This window comes from Thunnus maccoyii, chromosome 2, assembly GCF_910596095.1.
Source record: "Thunnus maccoyii chromosome 2, fThuMac1.1, whole genome shotgun sequence".
Taxonomy (NCBI): domain Eukaryota; kingdom Metazoa; phylum Chordata; class Actinopteri; order Scombriformes; family Scombridae; genus Thunnus; species Thunnus maccoyii.
Window position 1 is genome coordinate 35,611,205 of NC_056534.1, and position 23,883 is coordinate 35,635,087.

General features: G+C 43.0%; 1 protein-coding gene across 7 annotated transcripts in view; it reads right to left on the reverse strand.

Annotated features, from left to right (window-relative positions):
- Positions 1-1,219: 1,219 nt before the first annotated feature.
- Positions 1,220-23,883, reverse strand: part of pkn1a (protein kinase N1a) — a 50,451-nt gene continuing 27,787 nt past the window's right edge. For 4 of the 7 annotated variants that reach the window (XM_042432866.1, XM_042432826.1, XM_042432834.1 and 1 more), the window contains 22 exons: positions 17,618-17,812; positions 16,513-16,618; positions 15,681-15,829; positions 14,543-14,663; positions 11,713-11,858; positions 10,626-10,839; positions 10,053-10,247; positions 9,531-9,640; positions 9,285-9,428; positions 8,822-8,897; positions 7,953-8,088; positions 7,538-7,664; positions 6,015-6,094; positions 5,622-5,697; positions 5,444-5,535; positions 4,938-5,114; positions 4,309-4,371; positions 3,954-4,030; positions 3,721-3,863; positions 3,455-3,562; positions 3,177-3,257; positions 1,220-3,079 (listed from right to left, as the gene is read on the reverse strand). In XM_042432866.1, coding sequence (XP_042288800.1) covers positions 2,876-3,079; positions 3,177-3,257; positions 3,455-3,562; positions 3,721-3,863; positions 3,954-4,030; positions 4,309-4,371; positions 4,938-5,114; positions 5,444-5,535; positions 5,622-5,697; positions 6,015-6,094; positions 7,538-7,664; positions 7,953-8,088; positions 8,822-8,897; positions 9,285-9,428; positions 9,531-9,640; positions 10,053-10,247; positions 10,626-10,839; positions 11,713-11,858; positions 14,543-14,663; positions 15,681-15,829; positions 16,513-16,618; positions 17,618-17,812 — 2,820 coding nt within the window. In that variant the 3' untranslated portion in view covers positions 1,220-2,875. Of the gene's footprint in view, positions 3,080-3,176; positions 3,258-3,454; positions 3,563-3,720; positions 3,864-3,953; positions 4,031-4,308; positions 4,372-4,937; positions 5,115-5,443; positions 5,536-5,621; positions 5,698-6,014; positions 6,095-7,537; positions 7,665-7,952; positions 8,089-8,821; positions 8,898-9,284; positions 9,429-9,530; positions 9,641-10,052; positions 10,248-10,625; positions 10,840-11,712; positions 11,859-14,542; positions 14,664-15,680; positions 15,830-16,512; positions 16,619-17,617; positions 17,813-18,713; positions 18,805-23,883 lie in introns of those variants that run through there. The other 3 variants (XM_042432840.1, XM_042432872.1, XM_042432849.1) reach the window with 3 other exon arrangements.

A 23,883-nucleotide genomic window follows, 5' to 3' on the forward strand; every position in this document is an offset into this window, starting at 1 on the left:
TATGTTTGTGACTAAAAAGCTGAATTCGAAAGTTCATTCTTGACCTCAGAGGCAACAGGTTATTCCGGCGCTTTCGACCGAATCACATGGTTTTCATTAGCAGATGGGGTTTGTTTCGTTGTCATGAAACTGTAGAGGTTCATTTACATCTGCTGACAAAGAGACAACTCTGTGATGTGGCTGAAAGCACCAGAAGAAGTAAGTGGATCTTGAGTTTACATTGTCTTGAACACTCAGAGTAAGAACTTGGAAATGGTGTTTATGAAAGACTAATAAGTCCACTGGAGCTGAAAGTCATTTAATCACTACAACTGAAAATTAATTGGCAACTTTTTTTTTTATATATAAAAGATGAATCTTTATTTTTCAAGCAAAATGCAAACATCCTGTGGTTCCAGCTTCTCAAATGTTTCAGTTTTATATCATGAGTCCTTCACACAGAAGACAGTTCGACACGTCACAGTCGCAGCAGGAAAACACAGGTGTAAATAATCAAATTAATAAAGGCTGGATTCCATTTAACTGCTTCAGTTTCAGGTTCCTGCTGTCATGCATGCTGGCTCACCGTCACTACAATGATTTGGTGATATGTGTAACTGTATAAACAGTAAAACAGAAGTTGTTTTCCCGTTAGTGATGCTGGAACAGATTAAAGGATTGATCAGGGACACTTGAGCAGGTGGTTGAGTTGAGCTCTCTGGTTACCCTGCCGACCTGAAACTCACACTAACTCACTCAAATAAACTGATTTTTTGTTTCCTTTTTTTTTTTTTATACTGGTATGTTTGTTTTCTCAGTACAAACAAGAAAAATAGAAACAGATTCTTCCACCCGCAGCAGTCCAACTCTCATGTTTGAATCAAAGCTACAGCGCTGAGATTTAATCAGTGTCTGTTCTGTTTATACTGAGGGAGACTATCTCTATAATAACTCTGTCTGCAATGTTGCAAATCAACTGTTTTATGGCAATATTAAGCAAATTAACATTTTTGCATCAATTTAAGAACCTTGATTTATCAATTATGTAATCTGATCAGGCTAAAAGTGACTTTCCTGTCCATCTATTTTATCCATAAACTATTTCTCAATAGATTTTCTAAAAACATACAGTCATCGTATTTGCTGATAAGCTGTGATTTCATCCGTATTGCCCAACTCTTATCTGCAGCTCTGCTTATGGTTTGAATAAACACATTAACACCAACACACGGACACCATATTCACTCCAGGTTTTCTTTATAAAATAAGTCATCTCATACTCTCACATGGTTTTGTAATGTCGTACACAAGATAAGTAAAATACACACTGTCATACATACAGCTTCACAACAAACCTCTAACTGTTCTCAGAAATGGTAAAGTTTTACACAAGACTGGCCTCCACTACAGGGCCAAAACAAGGCTTATACCACTGGCTCATATCTTCCAACATTTATGAGTCTCTATGATATTGTTGTTCATTTAGACACGTATTGCCAAGAGAACTTTTTTTTTTTTTTTTAGCTAGGATCTAAAGCCGCGAGCTCTAATTGGTCGTACTGTGGAAAAAGTGGCTAATGAGGCTGCGGGAGCCACACAAATGTTTCCAAAAAGCACTAAAGATATCGATTGGTTTCAACTGAGATAAAGATGATTTTATCCCTGTGATGGAAACCTTGTATTGACCACAACAGATGATTTTTAAGCTCTAAAAACTGACACTTTGCTGCTACAACCAGTGTTTGATGAGTTTTAAAGCCAGATATATCGTCGTCTCGGAGGGAAATTACTTACTTCATGTCCACAAAACTCTGGTAGCATGTAGATAACTGGATGGATGAGTCTTAAAAACCCATAATGGACAATCTGTTACATGTACATCAAGTCTTAGTGTTCAGAGTTTTTTTTTTTAATTTAAAAAAAGAGAGAAAAAACTTGCATGTCACATAGCTTTTGTGCTGATAGGTGTCATTTTGTGCTTGTGAACTTAGCACTTTCTTTTTTTTAAAATCAAAATGATGTAAAATACCAAATTGTATGTATGTGCCTGGTATTGAATGATGCATTCAAGAGTCATTTGTCATCAAATATGACTCTTTTGGAAATTGTTGTAATATTTTGTCACAGATATTAAAACCTAAACACACATTTTAAAAAAGGTAGTTGATATAAGTCCAAAGAAAAGTCCATTGCAGTGAAGTAAGACAGTGGTTCTTTACCCCGTAGTTGACTCAAATTTCACTTTGCACCAGTCAGCGTGACTGGATGTTAGGGTCATCGTCATAAGCTTCGAGTATAGATTCATTCTGCATGTCGCTAATTCAGCTGACGAGCCAATTCTCTTTTAAAAACAGTGGAGAGTATTTCTGCAGCACTTCGTATCACTCTTCCTGCTGCTTTTATACAGAGGGCCACAAAATAAAAACAATTTTTTTTCTTTTTTCTGTGGATCAAATACAAATAGAAATGTAAGGCATCGGTATGAGAGGCGTCGAGCAAACCCCCGAACAGTCAACAGTACGAAGAGACGGCGAGATCCTCCTCTCGCAGCTGCACAGGTGACCACACTGACACGTAGGAGGAGGATGGGAGGAGGCGTTTTAAAGGCTAAACGTCACTGGTGTGTTGCAAAGTGATCGGAGAGGGGACGCATCGACCGCCGCGTATTTGTCCTTCGAGCATTTTACCCCATCCTCTATCTGTCCCCCTCTTTTATTTTCTCAGTCAACATCTTTAAAACCCCCGCAGACACACAAAACACAGACCGCCTGCCTTCGGTCTGTCCGCATTCATTCACAGTGTAATTAACAATCAGACGTGACGATCTGCTCCGACAAAATCGTCGCAAAGCCTTCGATATTTAAACATTCCTCGAGGTCTGTGAGCAGACGGCCCACTAGCAGAGGTCGGACACGTAGTCAAAGTCTCGGAAGCTGTCCTGGTCTTTGCGGGAGAGCACGCGGGGCTCACGTGGAGGCGTGAGCGCCGGGGCTTCGGTGGTGAACTCCTCGTCGAAGTTACTGACGTCTTCCTTGCCGCCGATGGAGGGCACGAAGGGAGGGGGCACCTTCCTCTGCAGCAACAACTCCCAGTCCACGTTCTGGAGAGACATGGAGAAAAAGGAATGATTAAAAAAAAAAAAATCCAGAATCTGCTTTTCTTTCCTGGTTCTGGTGTATAAACATGAGGCTCCTTACCCTGAAAAATGGCTGCTTCTTCACCTCCTCTGCATCCTTCTCACCGGAGCCCAGCCGTCTCTCTGGGTTCCTCCTTAACAGCTGCTCATGATCAAACACACACACACACGCAAGAAATGAAAAAGGGGATTTTGTAGCCAACCGTCAGCGTGAACTCTGTGATTGGCTGTAAGCGGACATGTCAGTTTGTAACTATGTTGGTGAATAAGTGTTTCATTAGTCACATGTTGTTTGCGGGTGATAAAGTCAGATGAAAGATGAGTGGTTTTTATCCTCACCCTTCTCATGATACCAATCGCCTCTGTGGAGAGGAAGCGTGGGTAGCGGACTTCATCATTCACAATGCTGTCAAAGACCTCCTCCTCATCATCCCCTGGAAAGGGAGACTATACACACACACACACACACACGCACACACACACACACACACAGGAAATTCACAAATCATAACTTCCATAGAAACACCCACTAAGAAACAAACATTGATTGCTGGGTTTGATTAGTTATCGCTCCATGCACGATGTGTGTGAGTGTTAGTTCTCACCTCTCCCACCAACATCTCATAGATGAGGACCCCCAGCCCCCACCAGTCTACCGCCCTGGTGTAGGAAGTATCGGTTAAGACCTCAGGCGCCAAAAATTCTGGAGTCCCACAGAACGTGCTGGTGCGATCCCCAAAACCCATTCCTACAGACGGAGGCAGAAACATGAATTTATTTGTGGCTGAGAGCTTTTTAGCACAGACATAAAAAGAGCCCATCTGTCTTTAACATCCACCTTCTTTACACAGTCCAAAGTCGGCGATCTTCACATATCCATCTGTGTCTAGCAGCAGGTTGTCAAGCTTGAGGTCTCTGGAGGAGAGGGGAGGTGAGAATCATCAGTGTCTCTTCACAGTGTTTCATAAATCACAGCAGAGAGTACGAGAAGAGATAGAAAGAGAGAGAATCATTTGGATTCAGAGTTTTTTTGTGCTATCAGAAGCTTCTCAGGAACATTTTCTGGTTCAGAAACACAGAGCCTGGTGGAGGTCTTAACTCATATAAAACATATTTTACACTGATTTGATTTGGTAGATGTTTTTTAGTCTGTAGCTTCTTGTGTAGACATAGTTTATGTGGGTTTCACTCACCTGTACACAATCTTATTGTCATGGAGGAACTGAAGTCCAAGAACCACACAGGCCGCATAAAACCTGAAGTCACACAAAAGAAACATTATTACAAACTCATACATGGTAACCCTCATAATAAGTAACAGTAAGAGTTTTCAGATCACTTCAATGGTTAATTTTTTTTACCAAAACCGTCAGTCTGAGGGCTGAAAAACAGCTGTTTGCCAGCTGTTGTACATGAGTGATGCAGCTTTGGGTGGGACACAGTACTTTATCTACTACTACAGTAAACACATGTCTTCAGTGTCAGAGTTGTAGGCGTTTGATTTTAGCCATGTATACTGAAAATGAAGGGATTATTCATATTATTTGTTGGATGTACTGGACGCCATGGAAATTTGTTTAAAAGCCATGTTTTTCCAGTTTTTATTTTCCTACCTGGATCGTAGCATTTTATAGAGGAATAGAGGAAGAACTTAATATTAAAAACACCCTTAAAATATAAAACTACTGTTAACAAAAGGCCTCGAAATGACAATAAAGTTGAATCATTAACTCTCACCGTATTCACAAACTTCTCAAACCCTAAAAATGCAGACAGTGTGTTTACAGACTTGCTGATCTCACACACATTAAACGTTACGTACACGGCTCGCGGCTCTGTGAAGACGTCCGTGTGGATGTGCATCATCAGGTCGCCTCCTGCGGTGTACTCCATAACAAAACACACATGCTCTGGTGTCTGGAAGCACGCAAACAGGTTGATCAGGAAGGGATGCTTCGACAAGTTCACGGCCTCAAAGATGCGCTTCTCGCACATCAGACTGGAGGGGGCAGGAGAGAAAAAAAAAAAAAAAAGGTGGAAAGAGGAGAAAGATGACAGGATGCAGAGGATGAGAGAAAATTCAAGATGGAGGGAGGTAGGAGAGAGGAGGAGAAAAAAAAAAAAAGGAAAAAATGAGACATTAAGACATAATTAGATGTTTATTTTGGTCGATGAGACACCCTCGCTCAGCCCACGGATGAACTTTAATCATTGTGGTTTGAGGCGCGGCAGCAGCACAGATTAAATACAGTGAAATGTATCATTTTAGCAGAAATAACAGCAACCGATGACACAAACACAGGAACACACTGAGGAATAAACACACACCTTTCCACCTCATCCCGAGCGATGATATCTCCTTTCTTCAGGGCTTTGATGGCGTACATCGTTCCCGTCTTCTTGTATTCTGACAACAACACCTGGAGACAAACAGACGCACACAGCAGATAAAGACGTGTGTAAAACGATCTGATGAGGAGGTGAAATGAAAACTAAATAACGGTACCTTCCCAAAGTGTCCTCTGCCCAACACAGCAATCAGCCTGAAGTCCTGGAGGGACAGAGGGCCTTTCTTCTGCTTACTGCAGAGACACACACACAGTCAGCAGGAATCTTTATAACGGATGAATTATGATCTCCTATTTACCAAAAACACCAGATTGGAAATATCACATCAACTATTCAGAGATGCATCATTTGTCAGGACAGAAATGGAAACTGAGAGTGTGAGTAGAGAAGTTTCAAATGTCACATACTCATTCTTATAGATAATGAAACTAAAATTACATCAAATTAAAACAACAGTAAAAAAAAAAACCCAAAAAATACATTGTTGATAATGTAACAGATGATTGCAGAGGGCGTCTCCGTGCGTGTGTGTGTGTGAGTGTGTGTGTACCTGCCAACAGACGGGGTTCGGACAGGGCACTCGGGGGTGAGGTCTGGGGGGGAGAAGGGCTCGATGACCGGCAGTCGATCCTGACGGGGGGGACATGCGAGGAAAGAGACACAAAGGAAAAGACACAGAGAGACACGCAGAGACGGAGAGATGAGAGGACACGAGATGGAAGACGTGAGACGCTCGTGACACACAAACAGCCTCTCAGTGATTCACTTTTAGTCCCTGTGGTCAAGTGTGCACGCCTCCTACACAAACCTACTGTGATGTAAACTGAACATCCTGCTGCAGGTGTGAACGGCAGGAAGCATGCGGCCTGCGAAGCAAGCTGTGGTTTCTGCACCTGATCGACACCTCTGCATCTCTGACCTTTTAACCCTGATTGTGATGTACGACGCAAACAATGAAATATCCAACAGATTGATGATGTTCTGGTTGTTAACCATATATGGATTTTGAGATGTAAGAAGCTGAGAGGGGCCGAGGAGCCTTTTACTCTTTACTGGCCTTTTGCCTTTTTCCTTTTTGACTCTTTTTAACCATAGAGAGGGTATATTTTCCCTTTTTATAACTTAACTTTTTATAACTTTTATATTTATTCTTTATATCTTACTTTTTATAACTTGTAATTTTCATATTACTGTAAAACCTTAATAAAACTGGAGTGTATTTTATACCTTCCAACCAAAGTTCCTGGTGTTTGCTCATCTCTGAGGTCTTCTGGTTAACAGAAAACGTCTCCCCTGAGATAAACCGACAGTAGTGATTTATTTGATTTAAATTCTAAGAACAATGGCATATGATTAAGGTGAAATAGGCTGCCCTTTGAAACCAGGCCAGTGCCCTCACGCAGCAGAGTGGGCCTCCTCCAGAGATAACCTGTTACTACTGAAAGTCTCCCACCACCTATTCACACACATTGTTATCCGGCTGTCCGGCCTTTCTGACGTTATAGACCTGAAATAAGTGGTACAACTGCGTCTGGTGATTAGAGACGCCAGGCTGGAAATTTGGTTTCCTTAAGCAGGCCGAGGCGTTCTGCGTGTAGATTGTAGGAAACCAGTTGGAAACCAGTTGGAAACCGGGGTCAGAGGTTGCAGAGCAGCCGCCTGCCGGTGCTTCGGTATCAGTTATCAAGGCAGAAACCACTTCATCAGAGCTATCCAGGTGTCCCGGTCGTTTAGACGACGTAGATGCTGATCTGAACGCTGGTAATGACATTCTTCTGTTCGTACAGGCTTCATGACTGACTCAACCAGCTCTTTTGGAGCCACTTTCACAATCTTCTGAAATTTTGTTGTAATCTCTTGTTTGCAAATCATGGATATCCAAGCAAAACATGTCAAAATATATATAAATATAGTCCAAACTTGACCTGAATTGTAAATATTACGGTCTGGTTTACATATTATCACATTATTCACCGATCAAAGTGATAAAACATGTTTTTTTTAAAAAAAATCTATTTATCCCACAGCTGACAGAGTGGATTTACTACAGCAGACTGGACCCCACACACACACCTCCCCCATTTCCTGGTCTCCCTCTCTCTCTGTCTGTCTCACCGGGGTGTGTATTTCCATGTCTCTCTTGTAATCGCCTCTTATCGGAGAGTCGCTGTCCAGACTCAACTTCTCCACTGAGATCTCCCTGAAAAATTCACACAGACACACACACACACACAAACAGACCAACGTGGCGACGCAGATGGTCAAATGAACAGACAAAAACAAAACACAAACGGATGGTTAGACATCGGGGCAGAGGAAGCATCACATGCTTTACACTTTGCCAGGAAACACAAGGAAAAAGGTTCGAGGAGTGCTGCTGTGTTTGATAGCAAAGTCTGACTGACGGCTATCAAACGTCACACGTAGAGTGTTTTTCCCCCACTAGAATTAAGTGTGAATGGTTGTGTGTGTTGTGTGTGCGCCTCACCCAGTGTTGAGTGTGAGGCTGTGTGCATTGGGACTGTAGGTTCCTGAGTTGTTGACGGTAGGAATGGCGTTTCGAAGCAGCCTCACCCACGTCCCGATATCCACATTCATCTGTCGAGCCCGAAGGAACGCCTTGCCTGGAAACACACACACACACACACACACACACACACACACACACACACACACACACACACACACACACACACACACACACACACACACACACACAGAGTTACTGATGTGTGTCTTGCAGAACAGATCATTGTTGATGACTCACATTTAATTGAAGGAATGAGTTTTGAATATCTATTATAATCATGTCTTGTATTGTAGATATATGGTAGATTTAATTAAGATTCTCAGCTGTGACTTTAAAACATTTATGCTTTCCAAGACTAATTAAGAACAGTTTCATAACCAATTAATTGTTTTAAGGGGTAAATGCAAGACTGTAGTCCAGATCCTTTAAGCTGAGTCTGAGACAGGTTCAAGGTCAAAGTGGAGGTTAAAACCAAGTCAAGACCAAATTGTCCTTTATATGTTTTTTCCCCAATTTAATATCTCAGTTTTACACCTCATTTAAGTGAAGTACTTTACAGCTTTGTTTGGATAATGCTGTGTAAATAAAGATGCCATCATCATCTATTCACCACTAGAGGGGGCTGTTAGCCATATGAAATAGTGGACTGAGTACCAACAATGTTAGTCATGTTCCTTTTCTCAGTAAGAAAAAGCCAGTTTCAGCACAACAGCTGTTTGTTCATCTCAAAGGGTCGTCTTTATAAACTGGCTCCAGAGTAGAAAAGAGGAGGTGAAACGGTGTGAGAGGAGTTATTTTTTTTCCTGTCTGGTTTGTTTCCTGCTCACCTTGCTGCTTAGAAAAGACCTTCTTCTGCCTCTGGAGGCGAGGAACTCTCTCGATGACGGGGTTAAAGAAGGTTACCTGTAAAACACACACAGAGAGGAAACATGGAAACTACACATCCATATTTTATGTCCAGACATCACACTCAGACGGTTGAACCTTTCAAGTTTGATATATCAAAGCACAGGTGCATGTGACAGCTTGTGTGTGTGTGTGTGTGTGTGTGTGTGTGTGTGTGTGTGTGTGTATGTGCGCATATGTGAAAACCTTTGTGTGTATTTATAGCGCTTGCATAGACAGGTGTCATGACATCTGTGTCCACCTTTGTGTGTGGCTGTCCCTTCTCTCATTTTTTTGTTACTGTGTGTGTGTGTGTGTATGTGTATGTGTATATATGTGTGTGTGTGTGTGTGTGTGTGTGTGTGTGTGTGTGTGTGTGTGTGTGTGTGTGTGTGTGGTGCGTACCTCGGCCAGCAGCAGGCCCTGAGGCTCCAGCTCCAGCTGAACTCTGTGTTTCTGGTTGTCCAGGAACTCCTCCAGCTTCAGGTACTTCAGAGCACACAGCGAGCGGTAGTCCTTCCAGTAAACGGCTATCTCCATCTCCCTCGACTGAAAACACACACACACACACACACGTACAAAGTTAGCAGCATGGAAAGGACATTACCACTAGCGGATGCTTTTATGTAGCCTGTGTGTGTGTTTACTGACCCTTTCCAGCTCCACAGTGAAGGTCTGGTCCCAGGCTTGTTCTCCTACAGTCTTCCAAGCTGTCTGTCCCACCACTGTGTTATCCAGCTTCAGCACCGCGCTCACTTCAGCTGCACACACAAACACAAACACAGCAAATTTTATTTCCCCTATAGGTGACTTTCCTTTACAGTAGCTGGCACTTTTAGCCCTGACATATATATAAATGAAGGCTAGTGTATGCTCCCACTACAGAACATAATACAATTGAGGTATTGATTAATGAGCAGCATTCATTCCTTAGAGACGCTGCAGAAAGCAGCTTGTGAATTGCTTACTCAGGGTATCGAGGCAATTCAGCTAAATTTGCTGATGTTGCTGCTACATGTGAGCGCTGACCTTCAGTACCCAACATCCAACCTACAGTTAAATCTGCCCTGCTGCAACTGTGTGTTACTATACTGAATATGAACATGCTGCAGTGATGAAAGAAATGCATTTGAAACCAGGCCATACAGACAGACTCACACATCATGTACTTACAGGAGAGCTCCTCCGTCTTGCTCGGTGTCTTCCCGCTGACTGAGCCGCTCCGTCCGTATAGACCCTTGCTGCCCCTCATGAAGGACCTGGTGTCTCCGGGGCTGTAGCAGGGCAGCATGACGGCCGTCCCTTTATTGCGTCCTGGGACCACCTCCAACAACCCCACACAGCCCAGCAGCTGCACCTGTAAGGTGCCTGAAGACAGAGGCGAATAATTCAGGTACAACCGATTAAAAAGGCCAAAACACCAGAAATCCAAGACTAAAAATCTCTGAGCACAAAACAGACATGCAGTTTTTTGATTTATAAAGATTAGGTGCACTTTCACAAACAGCCATAAAGATGGTTTTTGACATAAAGAGGAATCAGCAGCACCAGCCCTGAGATATTATAATTCCCATTTTACTGAACAGAATGAATCACTCATGCTAGAATCTAACTAGGCTTATAGATATTATGATATAAATGTCGTACTCCTTTACGCAGCGAGGCTTTAGGGATGTTACTACAGATGTGTGACTGTGTTTGAGTCTTTAAAGACCTCTTGGGACTTGCGGTGTAAGTGGAACGTACCAGTAAGAGGCGAGGGCTTGTTGAGGGTGCTGTACTGGTTGTGGAGGTAGGGGGCGCCATGGCGAGAGCTGAAGGCAGGGGAGGAGGCCAGGACCAGCTCCTCTTTGATGACGTTGGCCTTGGGATGGTCCTCCGGAAGCTCTGCCAGACGCTGGTCCAGAGAATCCCTCAGTAGGTCCAACCGCTGAGACGCCTCGCTCAGACGTGACTGCGCCTGCAGATCAGCGACACGGAGCAGATTTAATATACGTTTACATCCACTGGGTGACTGCTTACAGTGTTAGATGGACATTAAGTAAACTGTTAAAACTCTGTCTAGTCTCACAGCTTGCATAATCCATTCCTGCTATCCTATTTTAATCTCATTTTCACAATAGCAAACAGAAATCGTATCAGTGTAACAATCCAGCACAGAGGCTCCAAACCACAATGTTTGCTTTTCAGGCTTATATTTGTTTGTAGAAAATAAAAGTCAATATTGTTTGTAGCACCATATTTCAAGACTAAAAGTTTTTATGTTTCCAAACAGACTAAAGAATGAGTTTTAAGAGCCAGAAATCTCAGAACATGATGAAAAAGTGGTGAGTCACTGGTCCCGACTGAGACCCTTTCAACACCAGCACGCTGTTATTTTTAGAGTTTTGGGGTAAAGTATAACATGTTGAGGATACTGTGTTTGTATTTTATACTGCTTTGGGAGATATTTCCCAAAGAAAACTTCACAGAAAACTTTTCAATGGAACGTTGTTTCTGTTTCTGCTGGAGCCAGAAACAGAAAAATGATCACAGTCAGAGACCTTCAAACGTCATGATGCTGCAACAACTGTGTTTAACACAAAACACGGATTTTAGATCCCTGATGGAAGGAAACTATGCAGAGTAGACTGAAATATAATCAGTGTACAGGTAAAAGTCTGAAGTGGTGGAAAAACAACAGAACATTATAGGAGTCAAAATGTAGAGCATGAAAACGAAAGGAACATGATGTGACCAAACAAAAACTACAGAACTATTTCTAGGATATGTGTGTGTGTGTGTGTGTGTGTGTGTGTGTGTGTGTGTTTATGTGTGTGTGTTCTGGTCTAACCTCAGACAGGGCTTTCTTGTCCTGGACCTTGCTGGCCCCCAGGAGCCTCAGCACGTTTTTGGCCCCCTCAGCGACAGCATGTTCGACCCTGTAGTGATGTCTCAGCTCTTCGATACGCAGCTCCACCCCACACAGGTCGTGGTTACCTGCAGCGGGGAGACGTGCATCAGAGCGGACTTTAAAAACACGCCTGCGCATTTTATTCACTTAACTTCTATAGTTTGGTCTCGGTGGGAGCACGTGAGCAGTGTGTTACACTGAACCCCAGGGCATATTAAGTTAGCTTAATGCTTAAATGCATGTCATGCATTATACAAGAGTCAGACAGAGAAAACATTAGCAGCGCCGAGAGCAGCCAATGACTGTTTCCCAGTGAGCAGCGTTAACCTTCGCTCCAACCTCTGTTTCCAAGACATTTTTAAAAGCAAACACAGCAATCGAAAACTCACTGTTTCCTTTTATATGATCAACTTTGTTATTGAGATATAAAACAAAATGATATTGGTACAGGATGACAGGTTTATTAAGCCAAAATTCACAAAAAAAAACAGAAATAAGAGCATCTAAAGTGTGTCCTCTCTCTCTCCAGTGAGGGTTTCAGTGATAACAGTTTGTTCCCAGTAGAAAATATTTTGAATGTTTCCTCAGGTTAGCCAGCTAACCCTGATTAGATATGTGCTTAGAATGGATTAGCAATGATGTAATAATAATAATATAACATTGTTTGACCTCGTGTTTTTTTTCTGTTGACGGCGATGTGAGAAACAAACCACCTGACCATGATGTAACACAGTTAACAGGATAAACAAATGCTTTAATAAATCATGTCCTGCTTACATGCTTTAAACATGGCAGGCCGGTGTAGAAACTGTATGACTAACATTAAAACAAGTCATACGCGGACAATAAAAAGGGCTAAAACTGAAGCTGAGCGGTTAGTTTTACTGGCAGAGCAGCTGCTGCTCACAGTGGGCAACAAACACAATGGAGCAGACTGATATGGGAAGAGGAGAGGAGGAGGAGGCGTGAGATAAGGAGAAGGACAATAGGATAAATAGCATTCAAAAAAGGTACGTTTGACTTTCAAATGTCAGGTTGGAGAAGAGGAAGGACAGAAAGGACACGGAGGAGTGATTGAAAATGATTTTTTTAAATGATGACTTATGAGCTGCTCGAAACGCTGCGTGAGAGAGAAACAGAGAGAAAAGGAAAAGAGGGAGTTAGGGGTGGAGATGGATGTGGATGCTTTTATCTCCTAATAAGGTGTTCTGCCTGGAGCCCAGACCCTGCTAGATGACCCCTCCACCGGGTGTGGTGCCTGGAGACTGTCTGTGTACACTATACACACAACCCTGTGTGTGTGTGTGTGTGTGTGGGTTAAAAGGAGAGAGACAGAATAACCAAGAAAGATCCAGAGACCATGTGAGACACAAGTGCAACAGACAATTACAGACAGTAAAGAACCTACAGAGAAAGTGGAAGAAGACATTTACTCTAAACTCAGTCTAGTTCTCTGTTACACTGTTTTCTAAATCATGTTATAACCCACTGAGGCCCTTAAATAACCTTCCAAACAGCCATTATCTTCTTTGCTTTAAAAGACACCCACTTTCAGCCGACAGAAGCAGAAAGGAGTATGTGGCCCTTAGGAGAGTACACCATCTTTAAAATCTGTTTTTACTCCCATCCCCATCGTCCTCTCCCTGCCCCCCCCCCCCCTCCTCCCTCCTCCCCCCCGGCTACATGTTACCGAAGCATCCACCTCTCGTCATTAATCGGCCTGTTTTCCCAGCGGAGGGGCCATAATGGTCCACAGCACTCACTGCCCTATAGAAACTCATTCACCTGCCCTGAAATGGCATTGATGGCTCTGCCACAACACAATGTACAACAGATAAGTGTGTGTGTGTGTGTGTGTGTGTGTCAGTGAGTGAGAGAGAGAGAGAGAGTGAGAGAGGAGTGGAAAGCATTTAACATTGTGTGCCTTCCCTAACAGTGTTGTACTGTGGTTGTGTGTGTCTCTCTGTGTGTGTGTGTGTGTGTGTGTGTGTGTGTGTGTGTGTGTGTGTGTGTGAGAAAGAGACATTTCATTTGTCAGTTCTTTTGTTGGAGGGTTTTTTTTTTTTCAGTGTACATCTCTGTGTGAATTTGATTGATTGTGGTAATGTGCCAGGTGGGCCATTTCACGGGCTTTGTATCACTCGCACCCATATTTGTCCACCTCACCCACCCACCCATACACACAAACACACACACACACACACACACACACACACACAAACACACACACACACACACACACACAGGACTGCTACCAGTGTGTGTGTGTGTGTACCAAACCTAACTGCCTTCTTCATCTTCCTCCCCATCAGACTGAGGTGGAGAGATGTGGAAACACTGAACCGGCTCTTTATCGATCTGTTTATGCTGTTGTGCGTCTGCTGTCTGAAGTAAATTGGACGACGGAAAAAAGAAAACAAGACCACATGAAGAGAGAGAGAGATGAAAAAGACCCAGCAAAGAAAAGTCTGTGAAAGCCAGCTGACTGTTGTCATAAAGCACAGTGACAGTGCAACACGTGAGAATATCTGCTATCACTTTAGCTCACTTCCCTCTGACAGGAAACAGACAAAGACCAGATTCTACAAACAACATTGAAATATTATCATCTCCAAACGCTACCAGACAGCAAGGCGAGTCGTCCTCCATTTATCCACAACAGAACCGTTTTTCAAGCACCTGGAAGCCGTTTTTTGAAGCGTGATCACTGGTGCATCACTGACACTTGCTGATATTCATAGTATAAAACCAGTCAGCTGATCAAACTCACCCTGTGTGTCGTCGTTGTGCTCGGTGGCCTGCACGGCCTTGCGGATTTGCATGCGGATGATGTCGATTTTGGTCTTACTGTCCTGCAGCATATGCTGCGCTGTTTGCAGCATCTTCTTATCCTGAGAGAAACAGAGACGACACGAGGAGCAGATTACACGACAGGAAACAGGAAGGTAAAAGTTATTATACTGGAAAACCTTCAGCGACATGAGGAATACTCAATGCTTCTCTAGTCCTGTTTGTTGACTGCTTTGGGCCTCATATTCCTGCTTTAAAAGGCTGCTTTCACAATTCCTCGAGTCAGTCTTAAAACAATAGTCAGGAACCCCTGGGAACGTGCTTTCAGTGGAAGTGATGAGGAACAAAATCCACAGTCCTCTTTTCATGCAAAAATGTGTTCAAAAGTTCATCGAATGCTAATATGAGGCCTGGAGTGGACGTCTTCTAAAGTTACAGCCCTTTCAGAATAAAATTACAAAGAGTTTCCTTGTTGAGCTGCAGTGGAAGGATGGAAACAAAAAGACTAAATTTGGAAGATATCCATTTGTGTGACTGAAGCCTTAATTTAGCTTCAGATTGCAGTGAAAAGAGAATCTCATAACGGTCGATACGAACAGGAAGAATAATTCTAACGAGCAAAACCCTTTTCTTCGATGGTCATTCGGGAACCTGACTGATGTTTTAAGATAGACTTGAAAATTGTGAATCCGTCCTTTAAGGTGTTTTAAGCGAAACAGGAAGTCGAGAGGAGTCATGAGAGCAAGGTCAAAATATCGAGGGGAAACAGATGCTGCATAAAAAAAAAAAAGGGGGGGGAGGGGAAATATGAAGTAATCGAGAGATGAGAGGTGTGGATCTGCATAGGTTAGCGGTATTTTTCACAGGTTATATATATATATATATATATATATTTATGGATTATCATCTGAGTCAGCAGATCTCAAGGTTGTGGATCATGAAGGTGTCAGCGTCAGCCAGCTGGGGGAGGGTAACGATATCCTCAACGTTTACTCATGTCTCTGTATTAATACACTTCTGCACCTTTGTTCATGTTCTGGTACTTGTGTGTCACCAGTTGTACTGTTCTGTGTTTAGGTGTGTTTCTGTGTGTAAAGGTAGAGTTTGTGTCTTGTAACCTTGGTGGATCCGTTGGAGTAGATGGGGATCATGTTTTCGACTCCCTGTTTGACTTTGAGCTCGATGTTGAGCTGTCTCTCCAGGGCAGCGATGCGTTCCTTGTGGGCTGACGTTCGACTCTCTGCCCCGGGAGACTGAGGACATTCATCTGTGAAGAGAAGGGAAAAGGTTGGAGATGATATAAAAAGGAACGAGACGAGGGGTTCACACGGCGCGCTCTGAAGTGAAACTCTCAGGGGGATTTCATTTAATGTCAGATGCTATTGTTGCGCTCTTTAAGTCGCAGCGTGTGCACAGTTAATATCCTTAATATCCGAAGCCGTGGTTGTCTGCACGATTTAAAAACTGGCAACAAACTTGGCTTCTGAAAATGCTGTCCCACCCAGATGGAATAAGGAAAGACAGGTCATCAGGGCAGATTATTTTCCCACCGCTCAAATGTCCTGCGCCTCCTTTCATCAAGACTGTGGAGGCAATTATCTAAAAGCATTATAAAGAAAGTTTAAAATGTTGTGAAGGAAATTTGATTTATATTAAAAATCTCTCCTAAATATCAATTTATGTTCACAAAGCTTGCTTTCAAAAGCCCAAAGTCACTTATTCCTTTAAACATGAAGCGGGAAAAAGACAGAGAGGAGGAGGAAGAGCTGCGAGCACTATGCCAGTCATTATGCAAGTTATTGATAAAATAATGGGAATAAAATCCAGTGAATTAAATACCTGACAAGTCAAGGTGCTTTCAAAACACTGATGCAAAAAAACCCTCTAAATCCAATATTGCTACAAAGTTGTCTGACTCTTTAATTTGAAACATGTGTTGAATGTTTGTACCTTTATTCTCATCACCTCCTTTCACCACAATGTGAGCGTCCAGTTCCTGCAGCTGAACGTGTAGACTGTCCAGCCTGCGGTTGGAGGTTCGTAGCTGACTGTCCACCTGCACACCAGAGCAAAGAGACGAGAACATCAGCTCTGATTACAGCGAAGGAACAAATCGTTCTGTTGTTTATTTTCTGTGTGGACACGTCAGTGCATCGGCCCAGCGGTTCACTAAACTGTGAAACCTCAAGACAGTGTTTCCTATTTTGATGTTCAATTTTTAAGTACTCTACTTCAGACATAATGAAGCAGGCGAGTAGCCTCAGCATACCGACTGCAGCTGGATGTGCACGCTATCTACATGTTTTGCTTTAAAGACTCAGTTCTCTTATAAAACCTGTGACTAAAGCATTTAACCGTCTGACTGCCTGAGTGGTGCAGCTCACTTCTAATAACAGAGTCTGACGCTGCTGCTCGGTGCAGCGGTCGCAACTCCAGGAAATCAACGTGTGAGCCTGTGTGATTGTGAAGCAGGACATTTCTACACGCCCTGTGGAAATTTGTGCTCAGTGAGCCTACACTGGGAAAATAAAAAAAAAAAAAAAGGTCCACACATTGGTCACCTGAGGCTTTAAAAACAGCACCAGATCCTCCTTCAGAAAGTCCCAACAGGATGAGACCATAACATACCAGCAGATCTACTCAGTTCCGGTCAACTGGTATGCATCTGATTCACCAGCCACTGCAGATAGTGCTCATTAAACTGGTTTCCTGTAGCGGTACTGAGGTGAAATATCATGACTTTCTAATTTTAAGTCAGAGCGCTTCCATGACTTCATCATTTTATTCCAGCTTTGTTTGTTACTGATGTTTTGTCTGAGGGGGTGGACCCTCGGATTTCCCCCCCATTACTGGGCTCGCTGTGGTGAAAATGAATTTGGAAGATGCATTCTCATTTTTCTTTGACTTTCCTTGTTGGTATTTCAGACCTTCTATTACAGGGAAAGCTAATTTAAGGCTCTATTCCACAAAAAAAAGCAGAAAACCAGCCGGTGGTTTTTAAGCCCTGGTGGGTGAAGGTTTCCAGCAGAAGATCTAAAGGGAGACTGCAGCTGACCTGCTGGGCATTCCTCTTGTCAGTAGTCGCCCTGCGCAGGTTCTCAGCTCCCTCCTTGATCTTCAGCTCCTTGCGGATCTCTCTGCGGATCCTTTCGCGCTGCTCGTCCAGAAGCTGCTGCACGCTGGAGTCAGAGAAGTCCGAGTTCTGGTCCAGACCGAGCTGCTCCAGGACCGACAGCCCGTCTGGGTCGCTCTGGATTGGTGAACAAGGAGAGAGAGAGAGAGAGAAAGAGGGACGTGAAAAACAAGGAATATGGAGGACAATGGGGAAAAACAAGTTAAGCAGTCTGGTTATGAACAAAAGAAATATCTGTCGAGGCGATACGGCACTTTTCCTCCGTCTGGTAACGGGAGGTGTTGAGAGTGAGGTGGACAGAAGAGGAACAGATGGTGAGCAGGATAAGGCAGTAATGGAAGGAAAGAGATAGCCGGGGAGAGACGATAAAGATTGGGGGGGTGGGGGGGGGGGGAGGAAAGGGGCAAAGTTGGGTAAAAATGAGAAAAGCTAGAGAGGGAAGCAGTGAGGATGGGAACAGAGATGCAGGAGGAGCAACGAGGAATGACAAAAATCTTGTTCAGCCAGTGTTTATAATATTTCAAAACAAATCTGCGATATCCAACCCGTTTATTACTAAAGGATCTAGAATACCATTTTCTTCATAGCCTCTTTGCCAAATGGGCTAAAACCCACATTATACATAAACATCAAAGTGAATTACAGACTTGTCCCGTGACCTGTGCTGTCTATTGTCTTCTTTCAAAAACATTTTCTCATGATCCGGCGCCTCTTTCTCTCTACTGTGAGAGAGTCTTAGCTTACTTACACGACTCCCGCTCAAGTTCCTACTTCTAACAACTGTTTCCTACCTCCTGTGCCTGCTTGTTAGCATGATAATCCTGTGTCTTTACAAAAAAAATCACATCGAGTAGAGCAACAACATGCTAGCAGAAGACATCTGGAGACTCAGCAAACCAGACAAACAATGAGGAAGCCAGCAGGAGAGAGAAAGAGCATTAATCACTAGAATCACAGCCGCTCATACCCCTTATTACAGGAAGACACCAAGCAAACAAACAAGCCGACAACACTTCACCTCCGAGCTGTCCTCATCCTCCTCGTCGCCATGCCAACACATAGTTCGCTCAGATATGATAATCCAAAAAACGACAGAGGGACCCAAATCTTTGGTACGCTCCTGAGTTCAGCCAAACAGCTAATGCCACACCGAGAGCAAAGTGGTTTCGGGGGGGGGGGTGAAGGGGGGAGGACGGGAGGTGGGTGACGATAAAAAGAGATAAAGAGAGGGAGAGGGAGAGTTAAGTGAGAGAGGAGGGGGGGAACGCCTCCGAAAGAGGATATCCGTCCCAACACCAAGCCGCTCAGGCCTTTCCTGTTTCCTCTGTGATTTTCGCTGCTGTCAGTGGAGAACGATGTAGAGCGAAAAAAAAAAAAAGAAGAACACATCCTCCCACTTCAAGTTTCTGTAAATCGCTCTTGGATCTGTGGCAGTAAGCCTGCATGATGTCAACTCTTCCTCCTCGCCGATGTATCAGATCTGGCTTGAAGTTCATTTGTGACAACTTCTTTATTTTGCCTCTCGCTCGGGTCTGTGATATAATCTCCAGGGCGGAAACGAGGGAAGGATGCGTTTTCTAAGTATTGGATCAGAGCCAGAGAATAAGGGTGGTATGCATTTCTGCTGCCTGCTCGACCTCTCGTTTCCTCTGGGCTCCACATTCACAGACCGCAGCGGTGATTCCCCCCCTTCCCCTATAGAAAGAGCACGAGACGGACGCACAACCCCAACTGACAGTATGATAACATCAATATATACAGCAGCGGGTGGAAGGGTCCATATAGGACTGGATGTTGTTAATTTTGCTATAAAAAACAAAAAGAAAATGAAACAACAACAACAGCAGCAGAGACACGTCATCCATCTGCATCACTTGGAATAACGGTGATTCTGTGTTATATTCCGACTTGTTTGTAGTCGTAGCAACAGTCCGAACTTTAGCATTTGGTCTTAAATTTCAGATAATCTAATTTTAAAGCAGGCAGTAATTATATACAACATATATGTAGTTACAGCATATAGAGAATAGTTACACTAAAGAAAACATGACGTAAATTATACATCTATGACCGATGACAACTTTTGGGATTTGGGAAAATAGTTCAATGTGTTTTCTCGTCACGGTGGAAGAATTTGAGCGTGCGAGGAGTGAACTAATTGTGACTATAATTTTGTGGTTTGTCCATCTTTCCACATGAAATTGACTCATCTCTTTCTCATAAGGTTCTTTCTCTGCTGCTCTGTGTTCAGTGTTGTCAGATCGGTTGGTTTTCTTATATGATTCAGCAGGTAAAATAGTGATATTTTGGTGGTTTCTTCAATGAAACGCTGGGTAATTTGATGAGTAATGAGGGAAACTGTTACAATAACAGGCATCTTTCTCACCAAAGCCCTTCTAGTCCTCTTTGGATCTGCCTGGATAAGAAAGGAAATTTGACACCAAGCGGAGTTTTACTTCCTGTAATCTGAAAAGACAAACTGAGCCGACCAGAAGTTTTGTGCTAAAAAAAAAAAAAAAAACAGGCAGAGCGACAATATGAATGAAAAAATGTCAATCAATATTAAAGCTTTACAATTAATTCTGGATAATCGTTTTTTCACCAGTCTAATCCATCTGAGAGGTAACTGCTCTACCTGATTCAATGGATTGAAAATACAGTTTCTTCATTAACGTCACAAAGGTTCAGTCACAGTTTGGTGCAACAGAAAACTCTGAGCTCATGTTACCCTGCAAAAACTGATTCCAGTGAGTCAAACACAATGAAGAAAAGAGATTTTAAATGTGTGAAAAAGAGTTCTGGTATCAGATCGGTGCTCTATATCAACAGATACAGAGTCAAGTATTCTTAAGTTCTTCTAGTGGTGAAACCTGGAGGCTGTGAGCTCTCAATCCAGACTGACTGACGAAGACGAGGAGGAAATTTACTGATCGTCTCCGTCTCCCTGTGGGAAGGTGTGTATGTGATCCACACCTGCCACCGTAAGAAAGGCTGATGAAACGTTTGTTTACAGCGTCAGTGGTGAGAAGAGTGACTGCTCAGAGGAGGCTGCAGTGTTTCAGCATTAGTGTGGATTGTTGTGTTTCTGCTGAGCTGGAGTCTTACTGCCAAGTGATTATGTGTCAGATGGTGAGCTGATTGTGTAACCGAGCTGGAGAGAGGTTGTTTGAGTTCCACTACAGCGCTCATACCCTCTCATCCGCATCCTGACGCTGAGCAGAAGAAGATGACGTTTTTAGGTTGAAGTGCGACTGCATTTGACATTTATTTATGAACTTCCACAAACTCCAGAGAGACGGTTGTTTCTTCAGTCTTTAACAAGTCCAGTTGCCTCTAACTTAAGTCTCAGATGATTATAATATATTGATATTGATAAGGATCAGGTACACAGTCTCCTACAACTTGAAGATGTAGCAGATCAGATTAACAGGGAACACAAATATGAATATTATATCCAGCTCTGAGCCTTGACGTAAAGTCTTACAAAACAAATATATTTATTTCATTCATCCTTTATTTAACCCGGAAGGTTCCATTACGACACTAGATCTCTTTTTCCAGGAAGTTCTGGTCAAGACGGCAGTTTCACAACTATTTCACATGATACAACACATATAAGAGCTGAACAAGAGAAAGAAACATACAGGCCATAACATTGATAACTATAAACACAATCCACCTCAAGTCACGGTTATATAAAGCAGCAACATGTTTCCTTCAGGGCAGTTTGTAAAAGACCTTTAAAAAGGTATTTCATAAAGGGAGAAAGTAGTTTTAACAAGCACAGAGTGTCCTGAGGACATTTAAAATAATATAATTTGATATATGAAAATGTCAAACAGACAAAAAAGAATCTTCTCCAAGACATTAAAGAAAATTGGACTATAACGATTTGGCAGGTTGAGATATTTGGCATCAATGCTGCTGCTCTTTCTGCAAAATCGTATCACTTCTAGAGCTGCAACGATTCGTCCATCAAAAGAAGATTAATCAGCAACTATGTTGATGATTGATCGTCTGTTTTTAAGCATAAATGCCTGAACTGACGTGACATTTACAGGCCTTTTTAAACAGTTTTCAGGCATCTTATAGAGCAAAGATTAATCCAGAAAATAATCTGCAGATGAATAAAAATAACTGTTAGTTGCAGCCATAATTACCTCTCCCTATAAAGTCTCTATAACCTTCCTCTCTATCACCTTCCTCTATATAACCTCTATATAACCTTCCTCTATATAACCTTCCTCTCTATAAGCTTCCTTTGAAGACAATTCGGCTTTTACAGAGAAATCTATCATAAGTTACGATGTGGGTTTGTCAAGTGCTTCATAACAACTGATCCTCAGTATCTACTGTCATAAACCAGAGAAGAAGAGTCCATGCAACAGACGGAGCAGCTAACTGTCCGCTGAGTTCAGTCGAAACACCCTTCAGGACGATGGTGGCGACATGTTTCACGTCACCTCCGACACGACGCATGTTAAAGACGTGTGAACGGCGGCAGATGTTGACAGGATGAGTCATGACACACATACGCAGCACAGCAAAGCAACATCGGATCAGTTGTCACAAACCAGTCACACGAAAAGACACCGAAACTGACACACTTCCTGACGTCGTTAATTGAGTTGAGCAGTTGAAGAGAGGAAGCTGATACGACACAACGCTCAACTTTATCCTCCAGTTGTCGACCCGGTGCGACGCTACAAAAATGGCAACAGCTAGCGGGGCCTCAATGACTCACTCTATGCAGCTTGTTAGTGAACTTGCCCAGGGAGGAACATTCAGCGGCGGTGTCCCGGGAAGTAATGACGAGCTAATTCAATAGATAACGGCGCCAAGCGAGGCTAATTCAATCAGACTGTGTGAGCAGCATAGAGGAGCCTCGGGCTGGACGAGGAGGACAAGACAGAACACGGGTACAGTGTAGTCGTGTGTGTGTGTGTGTGTGTGTGTGTGTGTGTGTGATAGTGCGTCCTACACTGTGAGGACAATGCCTAGAGTTTTTCTCCTGAGTGATAATGACCACCCAGCACAGAGACACCGTCCACACAGAGGTCACGGACAGGCGCGGTCGTGCAAGCGTGCATGACACGGACAAAAATAAGAGATATGTGCTTTTGATATGCACACACACACACACACACACACACACACACACACACACACACAAAGAGAACCCCTCTCACTTTCCAGCGAGGACATGTCTCTTGGGGGGGGAGCGAGGCCACAGAGCTCAGCCCATTTCTAACTGAGCGCAGTGTTATTGTTGAGGGTGTGATCTGTGTACACTTACAGCTCCAGTACACTCAGTCCAAAACTGACTTTGGTGCAGCTATTGGATAAGACACTGGGTCAAATGTCGTTATAACTGTGACTAAACGCTTCTATAATCACAGAGAAAGGACGAAGAAGAGCAAAGGACCAGTTCTGGTGCAATATTTTACAGCCACAAGAACTAAAAACCCTTTTAAACACAACAAAGAGACCAGATGGATAAATCTGATGATCTTCCACTTTCATTAAAATCTTCTCCCATCATCAATGTGTTCATATTTCATTGCCTGAGAAATGTATAAATGTTACATTTTGGTGTATTCTGCATTTTATTCTGCATGTGGATAATAATTCAGACCCATGAACAGTCTGTAGATGCTAAATGTGCTTCAAATGACCAGAACTTCTCCCCTGATCTACCTGAAAGTAATGACCAGGAGCTCTGTGGTAATGTTTCTAAAGAGCAAAATGAGAAGATTCTTCAACCTGGGTCAGACTTGGAGACAAGAGTTTGAAATGATTTTTGAAAGCGTTAGCACCGATATACAGTACTGGTTTTGCTGGAGTCCACATTTCCGGCGGTGACACAATTAAGAAAACATGAGCCTTGTTGACCCTTTAATGAATCCATTAATATCAGCACATTTATCTCCTCCATTAACAGTTAAATATATATTTCATCAGACTTATTAGACTTTACTTTAAGTTCAACATGCTCACAGATTTCTTCTCACTGAGCTACACAGGTGGCGGCGACTGAAACCACATCAGTGCTACTTTTTGGTCACAAACTTTCTGATTTGACTGTTGTTGTAAACTGAAAGTAAAAAAACCAGCATGTACTGTAGTTGAGAATACTGGTGCTATAAAGGTATCAGTTACAAACACACACACACACACACACACACACA